The sequence below is a fragment of the Cordyceps fumosorosea genome (assembly GCF_001636725.1).
Source record: "Cordyceps fumosorosea ARSEF 2679 chromosome Unknown scaffold_12, whole genome shotgun sequence".
Taxonomy (NCBI): domain Eukaryota; kingdom Fungi; phylum Ascomycota; class Sordariomycetes; order Hypocreales; family Cordycipitaceae; genus Cordyceps; species Cordyceps fumosorosea.
In genome coordinates this window covers 480,686-504,174 of record NW_017387312.1, presented here as the reverse complement: position 1 = coordinate 504,174, position 23,489 = coordinate 480,686, and the positions used below count along the sequence as shown (strand labels likewise).

The 23,489-nt window shown below is 55.4% G+C and overlaps 10 protein-coding genes across 10 annotated transcripts; 4 read left to right on the top strand and 6 right to left on the bottom strand.

Annotated features, from left to right (window-relative positions):
- Window positions 1-410: 410 nt before the first annotated feature.
- On the top strand, window positions 411-2,291 carry ISF_05256 (TLDc domain containing protein 2; the record flags this gene model as incomplete). Its single annotated transcript, XM_018848861.1, has 2 exons — window positions 411-464; window positions 540-2,291. The coding sequence occupies 2 exons, from the start codon at window positions 411-413 to the stop codon at window positions 2,289-2,291; spliced, it is 1,806 nt and encodes a 601-aa protein (XP_018703997.1).
- Window positions 2,292-2,492: 201 nt separating this feature from the next.
- ISF_05255 (mitochondrial hypoxia responsive protein) lies at window positions 2,493-3,321 on the bottom strand (the record flags this gene model as incomplete). Its single annotated transcript, XM_018848860.1, has 3 exons — window positions 2,493-3,043; window positions 3,126-3,196; window positions 3,263-3,321. 3 exons carry the CDS (start codon window positions 3,319-3,321, stop codon window positions 2,493-2,495), a joined length of 681 nt encoding a protein of 226 aa, XP_018703996.1.
- Window positions 3,322-3,758: 437 nt separating this feature from the next.
- ISF_05254 (EF hand domain protein) lies at window positions 3,759-6,380 on the top strand (the record flags this gene model as incomplete). The annotated part of the gene is made up of 1 exon (XM_018848859.1): window positions 3,759-6,380. The coding sequence occupies one exon, from the start codon at window positions 3,759-3,761 to the stop codon at window positions 6,378-6,380; it is 2,622 nt and encodes an 873-aa protein (XP_018703995.1).
- Window positions 6,381-7,685: 1,305 nt separating this feature from the next.
- Window positions 7,686-8,891, top strand: ISF_05253 (hypothetical protein; the record flags this gene model as incomplete). Its single annotated transcript, XM_018848858.1, has 4 exons — window positions 7,686-8,152; window positions 8,187-8,410; window positions 8,488-8,601; window positions 8,659-8,891. 4 exons carry the CDS (start codon window positions 7,686-7,688, stop codon window positions 8,889-8,891), a joined length of 1,038 nt encoding a protein of 345 aa, XP_018703994.1.
- Window positions 8,892-9,225: 334 nt separating this feature from the next.
- Window positions 9,226-10,011, bottom strand: ISF_05252 (hypothetical protein; the record flags this gene model as incomplete). Its single annotated transcript, XM_018848857.1, has 1 exon — window positions 9,226-10,011. One exon carries the CDS (start codon window positions 10,009-10,011, stop codon window positions 9,226-9,228), a length of 786 nt encoding a protein of 261 aa, XP_018703993.1.
- A 714-nt stretch (window positions 10,012-10,725) lies between these two features.
- On the bottom strand, window positions 10,726-11,457 carry ISF_05251 (DNA repair and transcription factor Ada; the record flags this gene model as incomplete). Its single annotated transcript, XM_018848856.1, has 1 exon — window positions 10,726-11,457. The coding sequence occupies one exon, from the start codon at window positions 11,455-11,457 to the stop codon at window positions 10,726-10,728; it is 732 nt and encodes a 243-aa protein (XP_018703992.1).
- Window positions 11,458-11,813: 356 nt separating this feature from the next.
- ISF_05250 (hypothetical protein) lies at window positions 11,814-13,684 on the bottom strand (the record flags this gene model as incomplete). Its single annotated transcript, XM_018848855.1, has 3 exons — window positions 11,814-11,859; window positions 11,913-12,167; window positions 13,017-13,684. The coding sequence occupies 3 exons, from the start codon at window positions 13,682-13,684 to the stop codon at window positions 11,814-11,816; spliced, it is 969 nt and encodes a 322-aa protein (XP_018703991.1).
- Window positions 13,685-14,620: 936 nt separating this feature from the next.
- ISF_05249 (Translin) lies at window positions 14,621-15,528 on the bottom strand (the record flags this gene model as incomplete). The annotated part of the gene is made up of 3 exons (XM_018848854.1): window positions 14,621-15,200; window positions 15,272-15,289; window positions 15,350-15,528. The coding sequence occupies 3 exons, from the start codon at window positions 15,526-15,528 to the stop codon at window positions 14,621-14,623; spliced, it is 777 nt and encodes a 258-aa protein (XP_018703990.1).
- Window positions 15,529-15,984: 456 nt separating this feature from the next.
- ISF_05248 (Mannosyltransferase, DXD) lies at window positions 15,985-17,527 on the top strand (the record flags this gene model as incomplete). The annotated part of the gene is made up of 3 exons (XM_018848853.1): window positions 15,985-16,784; window positions 16,857-17,154; window positions 17,246-17,527. 3 exons carry the CDS (start codon window positions 15,985-15,987, stop codon window positions 17,525-17,527), a joined length of 1,380 nt encoding a protein of 459 aa, XP_018703989.1.
- Window positions 17,528-17,858: 331 nt separating this feature from the next.
- Window positions 17,859-19,720, bottom strand: ISF_05247 (hypothetical protein; the record flags this gene model as incomplete). The annotated part of the gene is made up of 2 exons (XM_018848852.1): window positions 17,859-18,118; window positions 18,172-19,720. The coding sequence occupies 2 exons, from the start codon at window positions 19,718-19,720 to the stop codon at window positions 17,859-17,861; spliced, it is 1,809 nt and encodes a 602-aa protein (XP_018703988.1).
- Between the last annotated feature and the right edge of the window lie 3,769 nt (window positions 19,721-23,489).

Genomic DNA, 23,489 nt, shown 5'->3' with positions numbered 1-23,489 from the left:
CTTTGCGCTCCTTTGGCTGGAGCAGCTAGAAGCTGCTATGATAACTGCTCGACTTTTATCCACGCATTGTCCCTGGATTGCTGACTGCATTCACACACCAAGTTGCCTTCATTAGCTGCATGAATCGTCCGGTGTCCTTGGGCTGTTGCTGTTGGCGCTTACTAGTATGCAGGCAGCCAGGATCAGCGCCAAGCTAAGCCCCACTGGTGACGTCCCTAGCTGTCTCTCTACCTAGCTCTGTCAAACGATGTGCCGTATTACCTACTGCAACATCAAGTTGATCTGAAAGCAGCAGGACTGCGTGTGCTACACTCACTCGTTTTTCATTAAAAAAATTATCGCTTTCTTCTATACATCTCGGCTTGCAGAAACCCGGACAGAGATACTCACCGTACACGATGGGGCAGTCAATGTCGGATGAACAACCACCACAACGCTCAAAGGAAGAGCTGCTCCAGGACCTGGTGAGTAACGCAGAGCGCCTGGAGACCCCATGTTCCTGCAGGACTGACGTTTTTCTTCTGTCTCAAACGCTATAGGCGGTGAGGTTCAAGGAGAAGTGCTTCTCCTCGCTTGAATTCTACTCCCTCAAGGATGTCTTCAAGACGCTGGCCGATCACCAGGGTGGCGTCTCGTACCTGAAGGAGGACACCGTTGCCCGCTATCTGGAGATACCCGACATCCTTGGCGCTTCGCCGGTGTTGTTTCAGATGGTGTCATACATAGGCGCGTTTCCGTTTCTGGCGGAGGCGCCTGTGATTCTTGAGCTTCCGCATTTAATAATGGTAGTGGTCATCATGACGGAACGATACAAACGGGTCCTGGATCGCGGGCCGACAGACCGTACAAAGCTGCTATTCAAGAGCATGGCGGTGTATGATCGCAAAGCGTCCGCGACAGGGCCTGCTTCTCCGACTGTCAAGAGCGACGAGCCAGATCGTCCTGGCAACAACTCGTTGGGATTTACCATTGATCAGCCCGGGCAAGATGAAGACGACGAATACGCCGACGACGACCTCGTTCTGACTGCATTTGAATTACTGGATATTGGCGACGCCGTTAAGCAAGGAAGTGTTCTAGAGGTACATGGCGCAATTATACCCACGGATAACTTCCGCAAGCTCGTGATGCTACTGCTTCTTGTCGCCCCCTTGGGTGAACAAGACAGCCTTTCGCGTTATTCCAACAGGGTCACTGGTATCGAGCTCGAGCACCTACGAGCTTCGGCAGAGAGTATTATATCATCCTTTGTCGACGTGGAGACATCGCCTGGCATTCGGTACCATGACTTCAAACGACTTATTCCTATTATAGCACCGAATCTCTTTGCCGGGTTCAACAACCTCTTTGGACACTTTTTATTCTCCAAAAATCTCGATTTTACAAAACACAAAGGCGACGAAGCCAAGCTGGAAGATAAGCCTGCAAAGCTGGCTCAGCCGCTGGTGCTCAACAACGGCGAGATCTTGAATGGCCACCTGTTGGCCCAAATAGCGACATTCTTGCCCGCCTCGGACCTGTTTCACCGCGTCCGCCTATTATATTCAGGGAACGATTCAGGATTCTCAATAGGTAGCTTCGAATCGAAGGTATTTAACTGGGCCGCCCCGACGATATTGCTGGTGAGCGGAAGTCGAATCGCAGACAAGCCGGGTGGCGGGCCGGAAACCAAATTTGCCGAGTCCCTGCCTCTAAAGCGATATCCGAATGGTAGCAAGGGTGAGCGCGTCACATTTGGCGTGTACGTCCGCGAGCCGTGGAAGCACACGCACAGGGGCTGCTTTGGCGACTCCGAGACCGTCCTCTTCCAACTCGAGCCTGTGCACGACATCTTCCGCGCGTCCACCATCAACACAGACTACGTCACCTTCACCAAGGCACCCGCAAACCCACCGTGTATGGCCTTTGGGTGCCCGCATCCCAAGCCGACCAAGTCCGGGCGCAGCTCCCACGGCACGTTCAGCCTAGGCGCGGTGTCGTTGCTATTGGATGACTCCTTCGAGTTTGGCGTCTTCCACCACGACTTCTCGTCGCGCGGCGGCGCGTTCCGCACGAGCTCGGTGCGGCAGGCCAACTTTGAGGACCGCTTCCAGGTCGAGAAGCTTGAGGTATGGGGCTGCGGCGGCGACAAGGAGGCGGCGGCGCAGGCGGAGAGGTGGGCGTGGGAGGAGCGCGAGGCGGAGGCGCGGCGCAAGATCAACCTGGGCTCGGGGAGCCAGGAGCAGGATCGGGCGCTGCTGGAAATGGCCGGCCTGATTGGCAGTAATCGAAGTGGTGGCTCAATGGGGTAGCCGGATACAATGAGCATATATATAAGTACTTGGTTAGGATAGTCCCCAACAGCTGCTTGTTGAACTCGTTTCATATGGAACATAGTCTATCAATTGCTGATACAATGCTGTGGGCTCAAAGCTCCTATATCGTACAAGAGAGGCGTTTTCTTTCCCAAGAACCCATTATATACATACTGCAGGCCATTTTCGGCCAGAGCTTTATTTCTTCGATTCGCCATCTTCCTTCTTCTTTGAACCGTACACCTCTCCCAAGGCGTCCAAGGAGCTCCTGGGGTTCTCCCTCCTCTTCTCAGTCGACTCGACCGCCGCGGCAGCGGCCACCTGCTCCTCGGCTGCCTTGGTCTCGGCCGGTCCCCAGAGGCCCATGCGACCTAGGATGCCGCCGGTGCCGGCCGCTTGCGCCTCCTTCTCGTCCGTCTGTCCGCCGTCGACGGCCGGCGCGCGCCCGGCCTTGGCTAGCGCCTTCTCCTCGAGCATGGCGCGCATGGCCTTGTCCTCCTCGTCGCGGGCCTCGAGCTCGCGGATCCACTTCTGGCGCTTCTCCTCGGCGTCCGTCTCCTCCTTGACGCGGCGCAGCTCCTTGCTCTTCTGGCGGTCCTGGTTGTAGTACATGCTGCCGGCGACCATGGCGATGACGGTGAAGCCCTGCGCGGCGACGCGGGCGCGGAACATCTTGTTGGCCTGCTTGGAGTCGCCCCGGCGGAGGGCGCGGTATGCGTTGATGAAGGCGAAAACGGTCAGGCCGATGCCTACGGAGAACGGAAGGGTGCGGTTAGCCGTCGTGGAGGCTCTCGTTGGTCGTCATCGGCATGGGGAGGGGGGGTAATTTACCGAGCGGCACGAGAGGCTCTTCCTTGATCTTGCGAAAGACTTTGTGGAGTGCCTTTTCATTGCGAAGTTCGCTGGGAAAGGCCCCGTCGCGTGAGCAGTGGCGATCGGAGCTGGGCCATCAATTGGGAAACACATACTTGTCGTCGTCGAAAGACGAGGGCATTCCGCCCGAGCTGGGTGGTGGTAATTGCGCCATGATGGAGGATTATGGTTAAGGGCTCCGGTGGTTTGCGAGGAGAGAAAGAAGGTCACAAGCTCTCCAGTCGTCGAATCATCGATAGTAGAAATCGCAAGCTAATAATTTTTGTTAATCAGTATGGGCAGGCTGTTCTGGGCAAGACCCACCAGCTAAGAGCAAGCTTTCCCCAACCTCAGACTACCTACAGCTTACCAAGCCTCCCCTTCCTCGCTTGATTTTTTTGATTTCTGTCAACAGCTTTCTTCCTACATACACTACACTCAAGGATGCGAGTATTCCTTCACGACTTGTCACAAGGTATCATATTCAAACGCTATTTAACGATCGGAATCGACATCTAATTACAACGAGCCGTTGCGGCATCGATCGGCCCGCGGCCAGGGGCGCTACGGAGAGCATTTTAGCAGCCCGAGTAACATGATACCGCGACCGTGATGTGGTTTCCGACACCCTCTACCGAGAGCCTCACGAGGCCACGGGTGGCTGTCGCTGTCGTTTCAGTTGTGGCAGCCATCTCAGCAGGCTACTATGCATACCGTAGCAGCTTGCCGCACCTCGTCCTCGAGCTGCCTCCTGGCACATTGCATAGAAGCAACGCCGTGCGTGGGCACCATCGCCGCTCCCGGCCGTCAGGAACCGCCAGCAGCTCGTCCTCAGATGTCGCCGGCGATGAAAACGCGGAAAATGCCGAGGTGCCGCCACCGCCACCCCCGGCGGAAGGCGAGCAAGGAGGCGTCGAGGAAAACAACGACGATGAATGGTGGAACGACCCGAATCAGCTACCACCTCAGAGAGCGGGCCATAACATCGTCACATTGCTGTTCAGGGTATCGGAGGACAATGCCCGGCGCAATGGATACGTTCATAGAGGATGCCAATGCAATGCCTGTGGCATGGTCCCCATTCGTGGCATCCGCTACCGCTGCGCAAACTGTGCCGATTTTGACCTTTGCGAAACCTGTGAATCGCAAGGCAGCCACATCAAGACGCACATTTTCTACAAGATTCGAATTCCGGTCCCGCCGTTTGGCCACAGACAGATGCAGCCAGTCTGGTACACCGGTGACCCAGAGTCTTGTCGTCGTGCAGTGCCTAGAGGAATCATGGCGAGGCTATCCAAGGAGACTGGGTTCGAGCGGCCAGAGCTGGAGGCTTTCTGGGAGCAATGGACCTATATGGCGAACACGGAATGGCGGGATGACCCTGATCAATTTTGCATCGCCATGGATCGCAAGACGTTTGAACGGTGTCTCGTACCGACAGGCGCATCTGCATATGCAGAACCCAATCTGATACACGACCGCATGTTCGCATTCTACGATTCAAACAACGACAACCTCATCGGGTTTTCAGAATTTTTGCACGGGCTGTCCTACCGACGCAGGAAAGACAAACTGCAGACTGTGTTTGACGGCTACGATATTGACAACGATGGATATGTCGACCGCAAAGACTTCTTGCGCATGTTCAAAGCATATTATGTCTTGTACAAGCAAATGCATAAAGATATCTTGGACGGCCTCGAAAACCAATTGTTGTCGACCACAGAGGCAAAGCAACTGGTTCAAGGCCGACAGCCGCTCAGCAGCCACTTTGGACGCGATGAAAGAGTGCCGCAAGCTGATTCCAACCTGCGATTTGAAGGCAAAACGTACCATCCCGACGGTCATGTTGATGTGGAAAGAGACAAGACAGACGCGTTTGTTGAAAACGAAACTGATACTGCTCCACGAAGGGATATCCTGACAAGCCTTTTTGCATGTGAGACGGACAGGAGGGCAAGACGTCGACTGGTAATTGGACATGATGGAGATGGCAACTGGCGGACGGCTCGGAGAGCCAGTGGCGGTGATACCGACAGCACTTACTGGCTTACTATGCTTGATCCGCCGAACAACTTGGAACAGCTCACAGATGTTTTGCGCAGCATTAGCAATGGTACTGAAGGAGACATTGCACTGCGAGACTCTGCTGACGAGGATGAAGGTAATGAAGCGGACGACCAAGGGCGCGACTCGAACGAATCGGAAACCCGGGCACCGACAGAAAGCGAAGCCCGCGCCATAGCCATCGAGCGTAGCCGAAGACAAGCTCCTAGGCTCGAAAAGAAGCGGCGTGACATGGCCCGGCGTAAAGTTCATGATCGATGGAGACGTCGACAGTTTTATCTTGATGAGGAAGAAGGCTGCATGGCTCCGGATGACTGGAGTGACGGTGAGGATATTCTTGTGCAAGCGGCGCAAGCAGAAATGGAGGAGAAGTTGCGCCGAGAGAGTCGACGAAAAGGTGCCCCAGTATCTGCTCTGCTCGAGCCAGGGCCTGACGACTTTCCGTTCAACACCCGGCGCGATGAAACCTCGCATGCTTCTCTGTCTGCGGAGAACGACGCCGGGAAGGAAATCCTATACCAAGTGACGCAACAGGCATTCAACGAGCTCCTGGATGTCATTTTCAAGCCCGCAGAGGATCTTGCTGTACAGGCTGCTGAAACTAGGCCTCAACGCGCACTGTACATGAACGAGATCAACGAGGTGGACCCGTCTGAGCCTGACACAGAGGTAGATAGCGAAGATGGCGCAGAGAAGACGGAGGGTGACAAAACCTCTGGTGACAAGTCGGTCGATGAGAAGAGCCCGGTGGAATCACGAGTCGAGGGCGGATACTTTGCTCAGCCGTCAGAGCCTCGTAACGCGGTCGAGCTCGAGTCGGGAACCAGCTTCGCGGAGACGCTCGAAGCAGCGCGGACGGTTGAGGCAGAAACCGAGTACCGCGATCCTACGCTGCCTCAAAATCGACCAAACAGCGAAACTTGGACGGAAGACCCGCCAGCCGAAGCTCCGCCACCAGAAGCTCCCGAGCCATTACCATGGCACCGCCCCTCGGTGAAGACACTCAGATACTGGCAACGGTTGGAACTGGCGGAGCTTCAGGCTAAAGATCGAGGCGGTTGGGGGAAGCTGAACTTTGCCGAGTTTGAAGAAATCTACAAGTCCCAAGAGATGCAAGGGAACAGACTGGACTATCTGGGCAGCTGGATTGACTTTTGCATCCCATAGAAGGATCAGAAGAGACCGCCAATGATGTTATGTCTAGGTGCATTGCCCAGCATTACGTACAGTGCAGCCAGACGTCTTCAGTTCTGGGGATGGCTGATTCCAACTGTTGGTAGGACATGTGGTTGGCAGTTTTGTATTATCCAGTGAAAGCGGACGCATGTTTAGTCCGGGATGACAAGCGAAAATGATATTTTTTCTACTTTTTGAATGGTTGGTGCCTCGACGCCGTTGGCTTTTGTGTCCATGAGCGTAGATGATGGTTGCGCGGGCTCGCATGCGGCGAATAGATGATTTAGAGAATACCTTTCTCTACCAACCCGGCCTTTTATGGCAACACAACTCGACGACGACTTGAACGACAGAAACCAGTCTAATCAAGGCCGCGCTTTTACTGTATATACATACCTCCGTGTCGGCCGGTTAATCTCGGCCGAACCACCCACACTTAGGGCTGAGGGGCTTTGAGGCTGAACAAGAAGAAGCACCTGTCAACTTTTTTCTTCCCCGAAACACCTGTAGCGAAGGTCTGGGCCTGGGGGCAGATTTCGGATGCATTATTAGCAGCCCCGTCCATTGGCTAGCGTACTCATGAAACGAGGGAACTCGGTGGACAGTAACTAAACCAACTACGCGACGTCGGCCAAATCCCAATCCAAAGGGGGGGGGCTTGGCTGGATCAGGGAACTTACCGCGAGCCGGAGCTGAGTGAGGCGCTTCAGATCCGGGGCTTGTCATACTTGCCGAGAAACTGCCCTACCCTCGCCCTGCCCCTGGGATTCGATTCGGGGGTCGGTCGCCATCTCCGCTCCTCTTCTCGTCGCTCCGATTTCTCCGCACTGCCCCGGGGTTCTTCACCATATGACGTCTCGAGGAAGCTAGTCAACTCGTTAGTTTGGGACTGAATTCGTATGACGGCGGGCCAATTTTATCTAGACCCGGGCCGGGCGCCGGCGTGGAAACTGAAAAAGGGGAGAGTCCCGCCGCCACGTTTCCGTTCCTGTATTTCTCTTTCTTCCCCGACCTGTTCAGGAGCAAGAGGGTTACTCTTGATTCCCTTGTAAAAGATGGAAAGGTAATAGGAGCCCGGTGTGGCAACGTATAGACTTTGAGTTGGCCATGTTTAGCAAGGCGCAACCGCGTCCGTCACGGTGTCCACGTTGGCAAGCGATGCCGGCAAAAAAAGATCAAGGTGCGTTTTTAGCCACTTGCGGGATACCCATCCATCCGATTGAGGGAGTAACGAACGCGGCCTCTAACTTGCCGGCGCATACTGCGCTCGAAACAGTGCGACTATGTTCAACCGCGATGCGGTCCCCTGTGCCACGGCCAAAGGTGACGTGCGAGCCGTACAAGCAGCAGTTCCACTTCATCCACGCCGAGGCGCCGTTGCCACATGATGGCCACCGGGCTGGCGGCGGCGGCGACGACGACCGGGCCATTACAGTAGCGTCGGCGCCGAACGAAGAGCGCCTGCGCGGTGTCCTTGCCGAGGTACCAGCCACGGCACGTTGCGACCTAGCAAGCAAGACTCCTCACGAGAAAGCGGCCGGCCACAGGCAGCGGCGTGGTTGCTCGGCCCGGCACCGGAGGAAGAGGAGCATCAAGCAAGGCCGGCATGACGACTGGTGGCTCGCGGCGCTCTCAGCAGCGAGCCCAGTGACGATGATGGAGATGGCCGGGGGGCTCGCTGCTGAGAGCGCCGACGCCTTCGACCAGTTCCTGCGGTACTACCTGCCGGACGGGCCTCGCCTGCCGGCGCACCGGTCGTCCGGGTCATGGCTGGCGACGGCGCGCGCGCACCGGCAGGGCTTTCCCCCCGCTCGAGGCCGGCACCTGCGCGCTCGGCGTGCTGACCCTCGGCCGCACCGTCGGCGACCCGGGCCTCCAGCGGCACAGCGTGAGCCTGTGCGGCGACGCGCTCGGCTTCGCGCGGCGGCTGATCGCCCGGACGACGCTGGACAACGGAAACTGGCTCCCGGTCTTGGAGACGGTCACCCTGCTGTCCTTGTTTGAGGTGAGGGAGGTGACCTGTGTGATGGTGTTCGCCCCTGCTGACTTCTTGGCTTCGTTTTTTTTGGGGCAGGCACTGGCAACCCCGTCTATGCAGCAGAGGACGTTGAGTCATGTCACTGGACTCGCCGCGTTGTCAAAGCTGGCTGGTCCATCCGCCTTTCAGGAACCAGAGACTCACAACATACTTCTACATATGCGAAGCGCCATCGTATGTCCCTGTTACGTGTCCCTCTCGCAGACACGACTCTAACCCCTGCTTCACCAGTTATACACCGCGGTGCTGGAGGAACGAAGCAAGTTTTCTCGCGGACCCGCGATGACTGTCGGAGCCCTGGGCCTGTATCCCCAAAGTTAATATCGCTCTTCCTGCCGACGCTGGCGGCGAACCATTTCCTGAAGCGCAACAACGGCGATGACGAGGAGGTCATGGCGGCGTGCAGGCGGACGGCCAACACCTTTATCGAGAGAGGCTTTCAGCGTTTCCGCAACTATGCATGATCTGGTGGGAGATGGATGCTTAGAACTGTTTCCGCCGAGTAGGCTGACGCGGACTTGCATATATACACACGCATGCCCTGCTTCGCAAATACAGTCACTTCTTGGCAGCCCGACTTTCAAGCATTGATTCAGTATGAAATGAAGACATCATTCATTCCTCCAATTTATGGAGAGGAGTTCTGTGTGAGCAAACGCTAAAAGGCTTGAAAAGAAAATCCAAACGCCATACTATGCATACAGCATGCCAGCTGCCAGCTTTTCCCCTGCTCGGCTTGGGACGTCTCAGCCGAGCCAAGCAATCAATACAGCAACAACGAAGCAATACAAACAGTTTTTAAGAATCCAGGGCCTTGATGATGAGGTAGCTCGTGCCCGCGGCCAGCACGCCGATGATGAGTGTCTGGATGGCACCCCACAAGCCGGCGCGGTGGTTGCGGATGGCCACGTAGTTCTTGACGTAGCCAAAGATGAGCAGGATGACCGCCGTGACGGCGATGGAGACGACGAACGCCTCGCCGACCTTGGGCATGATGAAGTAGGGGATCATTGGGATTAGGCCGCCGACGAGGTAGCTGAGGCCCATGGTGACGCCCGAGATCCAGGCGCGGTGGATGTTGGGGCGCTCGAGGCGCAGCGAGAAGTCGACCATGAAGCGCGCCCAGTGCGCGCGGTTGCGGCACAGCTCGTCGACGAGCGGCTGCGCGGCCGCGCGGGGGACGGCGTACTTTTCGAGGATCGTGTAGACCTCGGCGCGGCGCGCCTCAGGCATAGCGTCGACCTGGTCAAGCTCCCGCGCCTCCTGCGAGGTGTAGTGGTCGCGCTCCGTCACGGCGGCCAGGTACGCGCCGAGGCCCATGGAGATCATGCCGGAGAAGAGCTCCGCGAGGCCACCCATGATGACGATCTTGCTGCTGCCTAGGCTCGACAGGCCGGCGGTGAGGGCGAAGGGCACCGTCAGGCCGTCGGAGAAGCCGATGATGACGTCGCGGAGAATGTCCGTCGTGTCGAAGAGAGCGCCCTCGTCCTCGGGCATGCCCTTGCTCTCGTCGTACAGAGGCGAGTACCGCTCAACGGCGGGCTCTCTGGGCAGAAGAGGGGAAGATTCATTGTTGGGTGCCATGATGACTGTGAATGTGTGTGTATGTAGGTGTGGGTGTGTAAAAGATGGGAGGTGAAGCACAAGAATTGGCTATACTGGGGATGAGTGTGATCAATTGGGGCCGGTGGCCAGAGGGGCCTTTAAGCAACCAGCTTTTGAAAGATTTTATCAAGGGGTATCAAGTAAATGAGATGAGGGTGAGGACTGCTTCAGCTCCAAAGTCAACCGTTCACGGCCAGGGAGTCGCTCCTCATATACCCTTCACACACAGCTCGCCTGCAAATCAACACAGCCAATCAAAGCAATCGCATTGCTGACCCTGCAATGTCATCCAAAAGCAAGCGATTCGGTTGGCCGGGGAAATCGGATTCCCTTCCAAAAGTCGCCGCTCGAACCCTGCGGTGGTTCGCTGGTAGATCTGGAACCGACCAATCAGAGCACTTGTTTTAGTCAGCTCACGGTCACCTCAAATGCAACCACACCCAATTGGGTTGGCCACGCTTGGGCTGACATCAAAGGAACGTGTGTGGACAAGGAAAAAAGATTTGGGCCCAATATTGGCCAGTGGTTTGTTTCCCTGTAAGCCACCGGCCGATGGTGCCGATGACTTGTCACCGCTGTTGGGAGGGGGAGACGAGGTTCTGACGTTGAGGTTGGCCACCGCTGAAATCTTCGGAGACCGGTGAGCAGGGAGAGGGGCGAACGCCGAATTATCCCCCACCGCCCAAAATCCATTTATTTCACCCTGTTTGGGAAGGTTTCCTCTGGCCAAACTAGAAAATCGTCAAGGGAGAAGTTGGCGTCATCCCAGGGGAAACCATGCTCGTTCAACGGCGGCGCCAGCGCAGACTCGACATCGAACAGAGCAAAGTCCCTGTCGTGACGACCATCATCCGCACCCTGCCCCAGCCGCAGCCAGTCGAGAGCGCCGTCCCCCAAGTCCGAGTCCGTCCACGGCGATAGCGTCCCGCTGGTCGGCGGCGACAAGGTGGTCGACGTCGACCGCGCAGCCTCCTCCCCGGCGGCGCGCAGGAACTCGCTCGGCGTGACGCCCGCGCAGCGCTTGAAGACCCTGTGAAAGTGCCACTTGGAGAGTCCAGTCTGGCGCGCCATCTGACTCAGGCTCTGCGCACCACCGCTGCTTCTCCTCTCCTCGACAAAGGCGCGGATCTTGCGCACGGCCAGCTCCTCCGGCATCGCCCCCGCCAGCTCCGGCCGGCACCGCTTGCACGCGCGGAAGCCGGCCGCCTGCGCCGCGCGGCCGCAATCGTAGAAGCGCACGTTGGCTCGCCGCGCCAGGCGCGCCTTGCACGTCGGCCGGCAGTAGATCTTGGTCGTCTTGACGGCGTAGACGAAGAGTCCGTCCGCGGCGGCGTCCCGGTCCTGCACGGCCCGCCAGCGCCGCGCGTCGTCGCTAAATGACATAGACAGCGGTTTAGGATGTGGGTTTTCTTGCGCAGAGGCCATTTCGTATTGATGTTGATGGGTTCATGGCGGGCGAGTTGAGCCGTGGCGGGTGATGAGGAGGTTCTTATGGGCGGTTGCAAGGTTCACGTTGAGAAGCGGGTCTTGCTTTCAAAGTGGCCAATCGGCTTGCATGCACGCATCATCAACTTGGACGGTTCACGATTGCTATCGCTTGGAAGTTGCGGTAGTTCTCATCGATGATGTTCTCATTGATCGTGTAAGTTTTATTTCATAAGCCATTCCTCGCTAGAATTCACTGTTTTATTGCGTTCCCTGCACCCGGTTCTCCTAAAGCAGACGCCTTCCAAACTTAGAGCAACTTCAACGCACTTTTTGAGCTAAAAGTACAACTAAGATTAATCCTCTCCCCTTGACTTTTTGTGATAGAAACGCTTTGAAGGCCTGTCGGGACTTTGTAAAAACTCTCTCACGCGTCATTACGTTAAAATGCATACCCACCTGTGTGAAGGTCATCCTCACCAGGCTCAGACAGGCAAAATTGGGCATCAGTCAACAGGCCACCCGCGCTACCCTCATGAGCAGCTCCCGTGGTGGCATCCCACATCTCGTTTGCAGCCGCCTCGGCAGTACGGCCGATTGATTGGAACTCTGGCATCGAGCGAGGTGCCCGATAAAAGCCAGACGGTGGATAGAGATCGCCCTGCAAGGGACAGACGGACGAGAACTGCCGCCAAGAGGAAGCTGTGCTTCTCGGAGCAGTAAGCGGGAAGGGAATCGTCTGCTGTAAAAGCGGGGCGGCATTTTGTGCGGGCGTTTGATTAAAGCTATAAATGTGCGGATCGAAGGACTCCCGGGTCTGGTTTGCCAAGGCCCAAGCAACAGAACATTCTGTCGGATACTCCGGTGCCGTGTAGAATACATCGCTAGGAGTCCGGGGTCTCTCCAGGTCCCGACTATCGGCGCAACCGGGCTCCCTCTTGATCGCCTCCGGATGTTGTGTACCAGCTTGAGCGAGCTGTGGGCTCGGGGCAAAGAGACCCTGGCCTTGGGCAGGACATTCTCCGGGCATGAAGAGCCCAGAATCGTTAGAACGCGACTCAGGCGCCTCTATTTTGACCTTTCTAAATGCTGGCTGCTCTTGCTCCCGAGTAGAAGGTCCTGGCCAATCGTTCTGGGACGGACGCGGAGGAGGCGGCATCGCACCTTGTTGCGGGGAGGCCGCACTGGACCTAGCCGACAACGTGGTAGGTTTTGCAGCAAAGACATTGTGCACAGAACCACTTTCGCGGTGGTCAATGGTGTTAGATGGCTCGTCGGTCAAGTCTATCACACAAGCTTGGCCTGCTGAAGTCAATGATAGCCCTGCAGTATGAGGTGCGTCTTGTCGAGCCCGTTTTGGAGATCTGCCAGTCTCAAGGTCCTCAACGGTTCTCCCAGGCGACAGTAATACGGTTAGCATAGGCATGACAGTCACCTCTGGCTCAACCACAATGACAGGCTCCTCTATATGGCCCGCCCTATTCTCTATCCAGCGCATGATATGGGCGGCCACGTCATCACTGTTCGACTCCAGAAACATCAAATGTCCGTTGCCGTACGTCTTGTATTTCTCCAAGAATCCGCAGTCAACACTGAGACCGGCCTGTCTCATGAAGTGCATCGTGGAAATGTCATACTCCGAGTGGTGGCTTGCTTCACCAGTGAATATCACATGCCGCATCTTTGACAAGTTGGTAAGCTTTCGCACATGCATTGCGCCCTCGCCATGCGTCATCTGTTCCTCCAAATAGAAGCCGTCCGGGATCTTGTCTGGGCTATACTGAAGAATCATTCTTTTCCCGCTGCTGATGTGGACAAAGAGAGCCAGATCCAGTGGGTGAATGTTTGGCTCTCGTTCCACGGAAATGTCTGGTCTAGCAGGAGGATCGAACGTGAGGGGGATGTTCGACAAGCCGTACTTGAGACGATCTGAGTTGAATGTGGTGAATGAATCATACTTTCGAGTGCCATTTCGCAGCACGGTTGTTTCACAAAATGGCGGACCAGGAGGCTCGACGGCAACTACGCCAACGACCAGGTCCGGCATGACGTCGACTGCAAGCCATGACGCCGTCGCGCCGGTGCCTTCACCGATCAACACAGCTTTTCCAGTAACCTGAAGCAGCTTCTTGAGCGCATTCTGTGCGAGAGTCTGCCGCTCTTCGGGGGTGAAGAAGAGCGGCGTCAAGCCGGCGCAGTACCTTTCGAAAATGCCATCACCGCGCATGCCGGACTGATTTGGTTAGCAAATGATGCAAGCAGCGAGCATATTGACAATTTACTTGCCCCTGGCCATTTGTCGTGCTTCAGAACCGTCGGCCAACGGAGGTGGTCGGCGTAGCTGAACAACTCTGGAGCAGTGACATCTCTCTCAATTTGAGAGGCTTTGATGCTGGTGACTTCGGCCACGCTTATTGCTTCTTTCGTGAGGTTATGTGCCTTCCCTGTGCCTGGAAAATCGACGAGATAGACATGGAAGCCCTTTCCAACGAAATACGAGGCCCAGCCGGGGTTTCCGTCGGGTTTTGTGAGCCAAACCTGCCGTTCTCATTAGCATTGTTTGCCACGGTATTGATGGCACCCGAGAAACCAACTTGACTCGAATGGTAGTCGCCATGGATGAGAATTAGGGGCCATTTTTGGGTCTTTCTCTGCGGCTCAAGGCTTTCAACATACATCTGGCCTCGGATGTGTGTGCGCTGCTCAGGTAGGCAGCCCGCTTGCCATTCGCTGTTGACGAAAAAAGTTGTTCGTTTCACGAGGCTCTCGCCTTTTTGCATGTTGGCAGCCGCTGGGTCCTTTTTGGGCGGCATTATGCAGCCACAGGGAAATCAAGGTAGGAATCGGGGATTGTTGTGGTGTTGAACCGACCTGGAGCTTGTTTCGAGATGTGTGTTTTCGTCGGTGGAAATGCGAAGGAGAAGAACAGTAGAAGCAGAAGTAAAAGTAGCCGTAAAAAAGAAGTTCTTAGAGAAGAGGAAGCAGTAGAAGGAGAAATGGGCAAATGAGAAGTGCCGAAGCAATATGCGCGTTTGTGGTGACAGCTGGCAACCTCGGCACCAACACGGAGCCAACGCAGCCAACACAGTGAATTCAAACAAAGCTGATGATGCAAACGGTAGCTATACATACATACATTGTTTCGTATCAAGTTCATACATGCCTATGGAGAGCCGGTATCGGCGATATCCTCCTTCATATCTGGGAGCCATCCCTTTGGCCGCTCGCTGCCGCGAACGACGAGGCCGTAACCCAGCTTCTCGACCTTCCTGACGCTCTGGCGCATGGCCTCAACCTTGTTACGGTAGTCGCGCGTAGGCACGTCGGGCATCATCTCGAACGCGCAGCCCAGCTCCTGCATGTCGCTGAGCAGATTGCGGCGCGCGTACTCGTCACTGAGTAGGCGGCCCGTCTGCGCCGTCGTGACGGTCGCGAAGCGCATCAGCTCGCCAAAGAGGTCGAAGACGCCGTAGACGTAGTCGTGCTCCGTCAGGCTGACGCCGGCCGGCACGGCGGCGCGCGCCTCCGCGGGCGTGATGAGCGTCTGATGCCGCAGGTAGTGCGCGAAGGAGAGCGCCTCGACGAGCTCCTCGAGGCACCGCAGCGTAGACTGGTAGCGGTGGCGGTGCAGGGACGACTGCAGCTCCGGCGCGACGGAGCCGAGGAGCGTGGCGATCTCGGTCATCCGGCCGTCCACGTCCTTTTGGATGTTGGGCGGGAGCTCCTTGTTGAGCTCCTTGACTCTGTTGCGTAAAGTTGTGCTGGTTAGCTTGGCACGGCAAAGGGCAAGCAGCGCATGTTTGTCGGCGTGTACCTTTGTAGAGCAAAGATTCTAGGTGCAAGTGTTAGCAGGAAACGCAGTCTCACGAAAAGACGGTTGGAAAAAACACACATCTTTTTACTCTGTGCTGTTACGTCCCTCGAGACCTTGACAAGGCGCTCGCGTCTGTCGTGGTGCTGGTCCAGCTCGTCTCGGAAGCCCTCAAACATGTCGTGAAAACGGCCTCGCGGCGCATCTGGCGCGATCTTGGCGCGGCCATTATGGTCCCGCTTGACGCCGGTAGCAGACATTGAAAATTGAGAAGTCGATAATTATGCGTATCAAAATGGCTAAAAATAGTGAATCTCCTACAATAATAAAGATGGATGGAATGCTGACAGGACTGTTTGTTGATGATGATTGACGAGGATCAGTTGTTAGAGTGGACCAGGCACAAAAAGTCTTGGTGGGCTTGTGTGGATCTGCATCTCCAAGTTGATGAGCTTCCAAAAAGGGGACCTTGTCGTATTTTTGGACAACGCGACGTCATCCACCAAACATCAGCTTTCCCTTTTCGAGGCATCGCAGCATTTCCAGGCAGCGGCTGTTTCAATCGCACGAGAGGCCCATCCGGATTGTGCTCTGGGGCCGACAAGTCATGTCTCGCTGGCATTCTCAGTGAACAGCTCATCATCATCACCAATCAGCACGGACTGAGCTCAAGTGACCTTCACACGGCGTTGAAACACGCCATCCACCCAGAAAAAATGGCCAAATCAAGAGGCGTATCCGGCAAGACCGGCAGCGGTGCGAGCAGCAGCCTTGGCTCTCTGCACGCGCTGTTCGACCCTGTGCCGCTCTTCTCCATCGCCGTCGCCCTCCGCGCCGTGCTCCTCGTCTACGGCGCGTGGCAGGACGCCCACTCCGCCGTCAAGTACACCGACATCGACTACCTCGTCTTCACCGACGCCGCGCGCATCGTCGCCTCCTCCCCCGGTGACGGCAGCCCCTACGACCGCGCCACCTACCGCTACACGCCGCTGCTCGCCTGGCTGCTCGCCCCGACCGCGCACCGCCGCCTCTTCGACCTCGGCAAGGTGCTCTTCGCCCTCGCCGACCTCGTCGCCGGCTGGCTGGCCCTGCGACTGCTTCTGCGCCGCGGCACGCCGGCGCGACGGGCCGGCGCGTTCGCCGCCCTGTGGCTCTGGAACCCCATGGTTGCGGCCATCAGCACCCGCGGCAGCGCCGAGGGGCTGCTCGGCGCGCTGACCATGGGGCTGCTGTGGGCGGTGGAGCGACGCCGGGTGGCGCTCGCGGGCGTGTTGCTCGGCTTGGCGGTGCACGTCAAGATTTACCCGTTCATCTACGCGCCGGCCATCGTGTGGTGGATGGACGAGAAGAGGATGGCGACGGCGATGGGCAGCAGCGGCAGCAGCAGCGCCCAGAAGAAGAAGGAGAAGCTGAGCCTGATCGAGGCTGCGATCGGTTTTGTCACGGCAGCGCGCGTGAAGCTGGCCGCCGTCAGCCTGGCGACGTTTGCCCTGCTCAACGCGCTCATGTACTCAATGTAAGCCTTCCTTCCTAACATCTACCCCTCTCGTGGACTGACTAACCCTGTCACTTTCCTCCCGAATTATAGCTACGGGATGCCGTTCTTGGTGCACACGTACTTTCACCACGTCACTCGCATCGACCACAGGCACAACTTCTCGCCGTACAACGTGCTGCTGTACATCAACTCGGCAGCCACGTCGTCTGCCGCCGTCGGCGATACCGCCTCGGCGCCGCCGCTGCGTACCGAGTCGCTCGCCTTCCTGCCGCAGCTCCTCCTGTCGTGCGTGCTGATTCCGCTCGCGCTGGCCAAGAAGGACCTCGCCACGTCCATGATGGCGCAGACGTTCGCCTTTGTCACCTTTAATAAGGTCTGCACCTCACAGGTACGTAAAACTTTCACCTCATCCCCTTTCACTTCTTCTTCTTGTCTCCGCCCCCTTCCTTGACACCGTGTACTCACGAACCGCGCTTCAGTACTTTCTCTGGTACATGGTCTTCCTACCACTCTACCTTCCCGGCTCGTCAATGCTGCGGAGCCCCAGGCTGGGGATCACGGCTCTTGTCCTCTGGGTTGTCGCGCAGGCGGCGTGGCTGCAGCAGGGCTACGAGCTCGAGTTCTTGGGGAAGAGCACCTTTGTGCCCGGCCTATGGCTGGCTTCGCTATTCTTTTTCCTGGTCAACTGTTGGATACTAGGCATCATTATCAGCGATGGAGCCGAAAGGTCTGTACTTCGAAAGGAAGTTCACTATGAATAGGGGCCATGTAATAGCATCAATCTTTTATAACTGTGCACAGAACAAGTTGATGTATAAAGCCATTACCCCAAGCGTGTACTATGTTGCCTTGCAAATGTAGCATAATCCAAGCAACTGATCAGATATTAAGCCCTCCGCCCAAACTCCAAATAATAACCAAATTCCCGTACGCCCCAGGGTGTATTCTAGGCAAAATTCCAAAAAAAAAATTATCCAGTCTCTTCGCTGCAAACAACGCTATGCCCGAGTTTCAACAAAGAATGAAGCAAGTCCAACGCCGGTATATAATGCAAATTGGGGTAGTTTTGGTCGACGGGGTTGCTGCAGCGTCTTAAACAGCGATTACGCGGTTCTCAAATATTTCGTAGTTGGCAATCTTGATCGAAGTCATGCGCGTGCGCGACAATTCGGGTGGGACGATAAGTCGCCCTTCTTTTGTGTAAGATATGTTGCCAAAGCTCTCGCTCAACTCGGGAAACTTGCTGCCTGGGCGAGCTTTAGCCATCTCGTTGATAATTTTGTCACTCCAAACTCCGCTGCATTCGCCGTGCTGGAACAGAAAGTAAGGGTTCAACCCAGGTACAGCCGAGTCTGCCATCGAATTAGTAGGGAAGACAGGTGTCAAATGTTGCGATTGCACGAACCTAGATCAACAAATCGAATTCTCATATATTCGACACGGTGGAAATGCGCCAGTGATTTGACGGCGGAGATGACGAGCCTTTCAAAGGCAGCGATAAAGCCCTTATCCTGGATACCGGAGCCAGAGTCAGAGAAGATGTTGGAGTGACGACAGCAATTTTTGAGAGTCAGGTCGATTGAGCGCAGTCGACTGGAAGATGCAAATGCGCTCTGACTAGCCACTTGGAAAAATTGATGGCAAACACGGCCAGTGTAGGAAAACCGTTCGAGGCTGGGCACAATCTTCGCTAGGACAGTGCAGATGTGCGCTTGACGGGACGCCTTGGCAAAGAAGGCAGGCACAACAGCCTCTCGCCTGTAGTCATTCTCAAGACACAGGCTGAGGTGCTTGATGCCTGCCGGGATGTACGGCAGAAATTGAGAAATAGTAATGTAGCTTTTCGACTTGGGCTTGCTGTAAGCGCCTCGCCATTCCTCTATATTGGGTAGGGCACCGAGAATGGAGACAAAATCATGGTTGTCCCGCATCAGGTTCCATTGACCTTTGGTGACGAGGGTTGTCACCGAGCTCACAATAGGTAATATTGGCCCGTAGTCGAGGCCGTGGCGGTTATGATGGTGGGAGTGCACGACCTTGGGCGCTTTTCGACGCTCACCACCCTCGAGCGTAAGGATCTTGGTACAAGGTAAGGCAAGGGAAACGAATTGAAACACATCTTGCAGGGTGCAATTGTCCCCTGGTAGGGTGTAGATGGCAAACGGCAAGCCGCCATCACTTCGAAAGACAGGCAGTACAGGTGACGGAGAGATTGCCTGTTGCGGGTAACGGGGCTGGAATACCGGGAACCAAATTTCGATATGCTTGACGTAGTTGGCAAGACGCTGACCGGGACCAGCAAAGTGAGAAATAGCCTGGTCGATGGAGCTGAGTGTGCCTTTCAACTTGATGTGGCGGTATAGTCGCTTCTGAACCAAGACTCGCCAGGTGGAGTTGATAAGGGCCAACTGTGTCGTTTCTCGTCTTCTCGAGGAGCGCGGCGCCCTACCTAAGCCTCTCGCTGAGCTGGGGGACCATAGACCAGCTCTCAAGGAGATGGGCGCGCAGACTCCAAATAGATGGTCGAGAATGACTTCGTGGACCTCGACCGGGACTCTCGTGAAGTGCGTAGCTGGTCGACTCCGGTCCCGAGGGTCATCGACCGCTGGGGGGATGGAAACATTTTGTGAGCCAAGGGCGAGGGAGAAATCCGATGTGCTGGAGCATGCGGTCTCCCTGGTGTCAACGAAAGGGTAGGGTGTGCTACTCGGTCGGGCGGGAGGCACAAAAGGAGAGTCGGGCTCTTGGAATAGCTTCGCGTCGGGGCTGATACGGGCGCCTTGCGCAGGAGGCGAGTCCAATAAACCGGGTGTGACAGGCGCAAATCTGTAGGGGAGGCGAATAGTGGCGTGTTCGGGGGGGTCTTCTGAGAGACGCTCTGTCAGGCGGGCATCTACAAGAGGCGGGCTATTGCTCGCGGCGAGATCGCGGTCGAGGGGGGAAAAGTCGGCCATGATGGCGCACGATGAGCAAATGAAGCGCGCTGGGGGAGATGCGATAAGAGCATGTCAGTTAGGCGCGTGCGACGAGGGCGGCAGAGAGGCGACGTGGCGGGCTCGAGGCGCTGAATTTCGAGGGATGGACAGAATTCCGCGATCGAGAAGCTGGTAGGTAGAATAGACGGAGACGAGGCGAAAGGGCGGGGTGGAAAAAGAGCAAGGGCGCGCAGAAGACGGTGTCGGACGGGTCAAGGCGGTTTAGTAGCCAGCTAACGATGTATCATCGATTCGAAGATGATGAGATACCTAAAGGGAAATGCGGTGGCGGCTGGGGCGGGCGGGCGAACGTAATTATTTTAGCCACTGCGTAAAAGACAAGTGTCTTGGGGGATTTTTTAAAGCGTGGCAGGTAGCAGAGCAAAGCGTCGATGGAACGCAGGGTCCGGAACTGCCGCAAGGGCGGCGCGGTTTCAGTGGCAGGGCGGCAGGGCGGGTTCTTATGTCGGATGGTTAAAATGAGGTCTTTGGGGATGGCGAGACACGCGATGCTGCGCTGATTCGCCCGTGAGTAGATGCGACCTGAGGGCGATTGAATAAAAAGTTGTCAGTCTGGCGAGAGGAAGAGTGGCAACAGCACGGAGGAGAGAATCAAAGAAGACAAGAAGAAAGCCAACAGAAAAACGGCAAACGCAAACGCAAACGCAGATGAAGTTCGCAAAGGGAGAGGAGAAGAAGAAGAGGAGATACCTACCAGAGATGGAGGGATGGGGTTGAAATGGATGGCAAATCTGGCTGGGTATCTTGGTACAAGTGGAGGGGACGGACCTCACAGGTACTTGGGTAGGCATGTTCTGTTAGGTATGAAGGAAGTACCTTAGTAGGTAGTCAGGCCACACCTACTACAATGTTAGTATGTACGTCGTGTTGGCAAATTGGGGGCAGAGTCACAAGGCCATGACAAGGTGGCTGTAAACAGAGGCAAAGGAAAGTACCTTGGCTCATTACAATACACGGCAGGTACCTTCACACGGGACACAGGCTGGTGCTGGTGCGGGGGCTTCAGCGAGACGGCAAACCCTTGGTCAATACCAGTATTTAGCAATTGGAATAGTCGTCTTATTCAAGAAGCAGCGTTATTAAAATCTAGGACAGCCCAGTTCGGCGATGGCGACCCAGAACGCCTTGCCTAATCACCCGCCCAGAATATCGAAATTACCCCAGATGCCCAGGTTCATGCCCAAGCCAAGGTATTATAAATAAGGCCAACCAAACTGCCCAAAGTATAAAAGACTGGTATTAATATCTCCGAGATGAGCCTCTGATCATCATAAATGATGTCAATTTCTAATCAAGCTGTAAATAGTTGGGCCGGTCTGCCGATGCCCAGCCACGCTTCCCGTCTAATCAACGCCCTATCCGTATCCGTACATGGCAGCAAGATCTGGTGATGGCGCCCACTTATACAAATTTGTCGGTGGCCAACTCGCCGACTTGACCCGCCTGCCACGTATTAACGACGACCTCAGAACCTATCAGAGTTGATGATAAAAATACTGCTCTCCCATTTAAACGTGAAATTGTATTTGGCTTTTAAACCATAGTATTTATTGATACTGATAGTGTATCACAAGCTACATGGCTTTCTATTTCGCATCTACTCTTGTATTGATCCTCGTCAACAGCTGTTCCGCTCTCCTTCCCCCTCTCCTATTTCCTTCTTCCCTTTTTTCTTTGACTTCTTTCCTTTTACCTCCTTTCTTTTAAATCTTGCTCTCTTTCTACCTAGAGTTTTCTACAGCCTCGGCACTGCCTCTTTCTTCGCGGCTTTCGTCGTCTCCGGCGTCGTATCAAGTCAGGCTCTCCAACCGGACCCCTCTACTCTGCCCTGACCGCAGATGGAGTCACCATTATTCATCATTTCAGGGCTCACTATGACTTCCGTAACTTATTTCAGCAAATTTGTCTCCTACTGTCTCCTACTGTCTTTTATTCCTTGCCGACTCCACATCTTCGCCGCTTCCCGACACCACCATAAAACATCCACCACTACGGAGTAACTGCACTGCATCACGCAGCGCCCATTCGGAGCGCCAGCACATTACATGAATGCGCCAGACCTGAGTGGGCATTATCCTCCCCATGATCTCTGTCACATCTTGGAGTTTCCCGGCGCTGGGGGCACCCGACCCTTCCACACCCAACAGGCTGTTCATGCCACACTTCGCCGCCTTACTGCTGTACCGAGGGCACACCGAGATGGGAAAGTACATGATTTTGCCACAAAAACGTCTCTTTCGCCGCCAGATCGACAAGTTCTGGGTAAGGAACTGTTCTACGGCCGATCCTGATTTGCGGTTCATATTGGATTATCCTAGGTTGATGAGGGTGTGAGATTCACCGTCGCTGAATTGGTCACGCTGCAACTGATAGATTTCATTCTCACGCGCCGTCGAAACAGCTGAAGCATGGTGCTTTTACGCACTAGTCTTTGTTCGCTGTTCTTTCTCTTCGTTGCCGAGAGCCAAGCCCAGGGCAGGATTCGTCAATGTAGTCGTCTTGCATCAACCGCCGGTAGGAGCCAAGCCGCATCGCAATATACTTAGTCCGTAAGACTGCATCCCATGTTATAGCTACCCAGTTTCAACCAAAACGTCAAATGCAGCTCTACGCCAAGTTACTAAAGGGCGGTAACGACTATGCTTTGGAGTTTTGTGTCAGAGCAGTGGCGCTGGGATAGCTTTCCCCAAACACATTAGGCTATCGGCTCATCGGAGCACCTTTCATCGCCATCAAAAGTAGCAGCGGCGCTGAACATTCAAAAGTTAAGACACGGAAGACATTAAAGGCGCAAGGGGGGCTGTTCAATTTTCGGGAGCGTCGACGGCATTTATTAATGTATCTCCAACAGCGAGGCAGAGGCAGCCGACTAACGACAGCCACCGTCGGAGAGTTGGTCGCCGTCCGCAAAGACCCGAAACGAGCGCAAGGCCTATTCCAAGGCTTGGCTGCAACCCCCCCCCCCCCCCCAGAGATCCTCCATTTTCGCTGGGGTCGGGGGATTGGAATGGCCATGCGTAATGCAGGTCGGCTTCGTGGGATGCGTTACGAGGATGAGGATGACTAGTTAGAGTAGGGTTTCGTATGGCGACATGATCTTTTTGTTTATTCAAGCAAAAAACACCTTATTTTTGCGAATTGCAAAAGCGTCGTCATGCGTCAAACCCGAGAGTGTACTGCAGAGCTGTCATGTTTTAGCTTTTTAGCGAGGATGGTGGGGGACGGGGGAAGAAGCGAAGAAGCCAGTGTATGTACGGTACCTATGTATGTAAGTCGCGTCAATCATGCCCGCTGTATGTAGCTTAACTAATAATAATAGTTCACCGACAGTATCCGCAGAAAGGTAGCACGAGGCAGTGACCGTGTTTTCTCCTTTCTTGTGCCTGTCTTTCTTTTTTCTTTTTTTTTTCTACATTAGCAAGTGCTTTTGCTTTAAATTATCAGGAAGACATCATTTCCATCACGTTGGCCGCATGCCGCATGCCGCATGCCGCAGCCCCCTACCGTCGCTGGAGAGCCAATCAGTCAGGCTGGACAGCGTCGGCGCCAAACGAGGAGAGGACACAGGCTCCAACAACGCCTCGTCGCCTCTGTTTCGCTTCGCTTTCCTAGCCGTGAAGCCCCCCACCCAAAATCATCAACACCAAAACCCGACACCCCTCCTCTTCAAACGCACATCCTCTCTTCAAACGCATGCCTACCTCTACATACGTACATTAGTACTGGC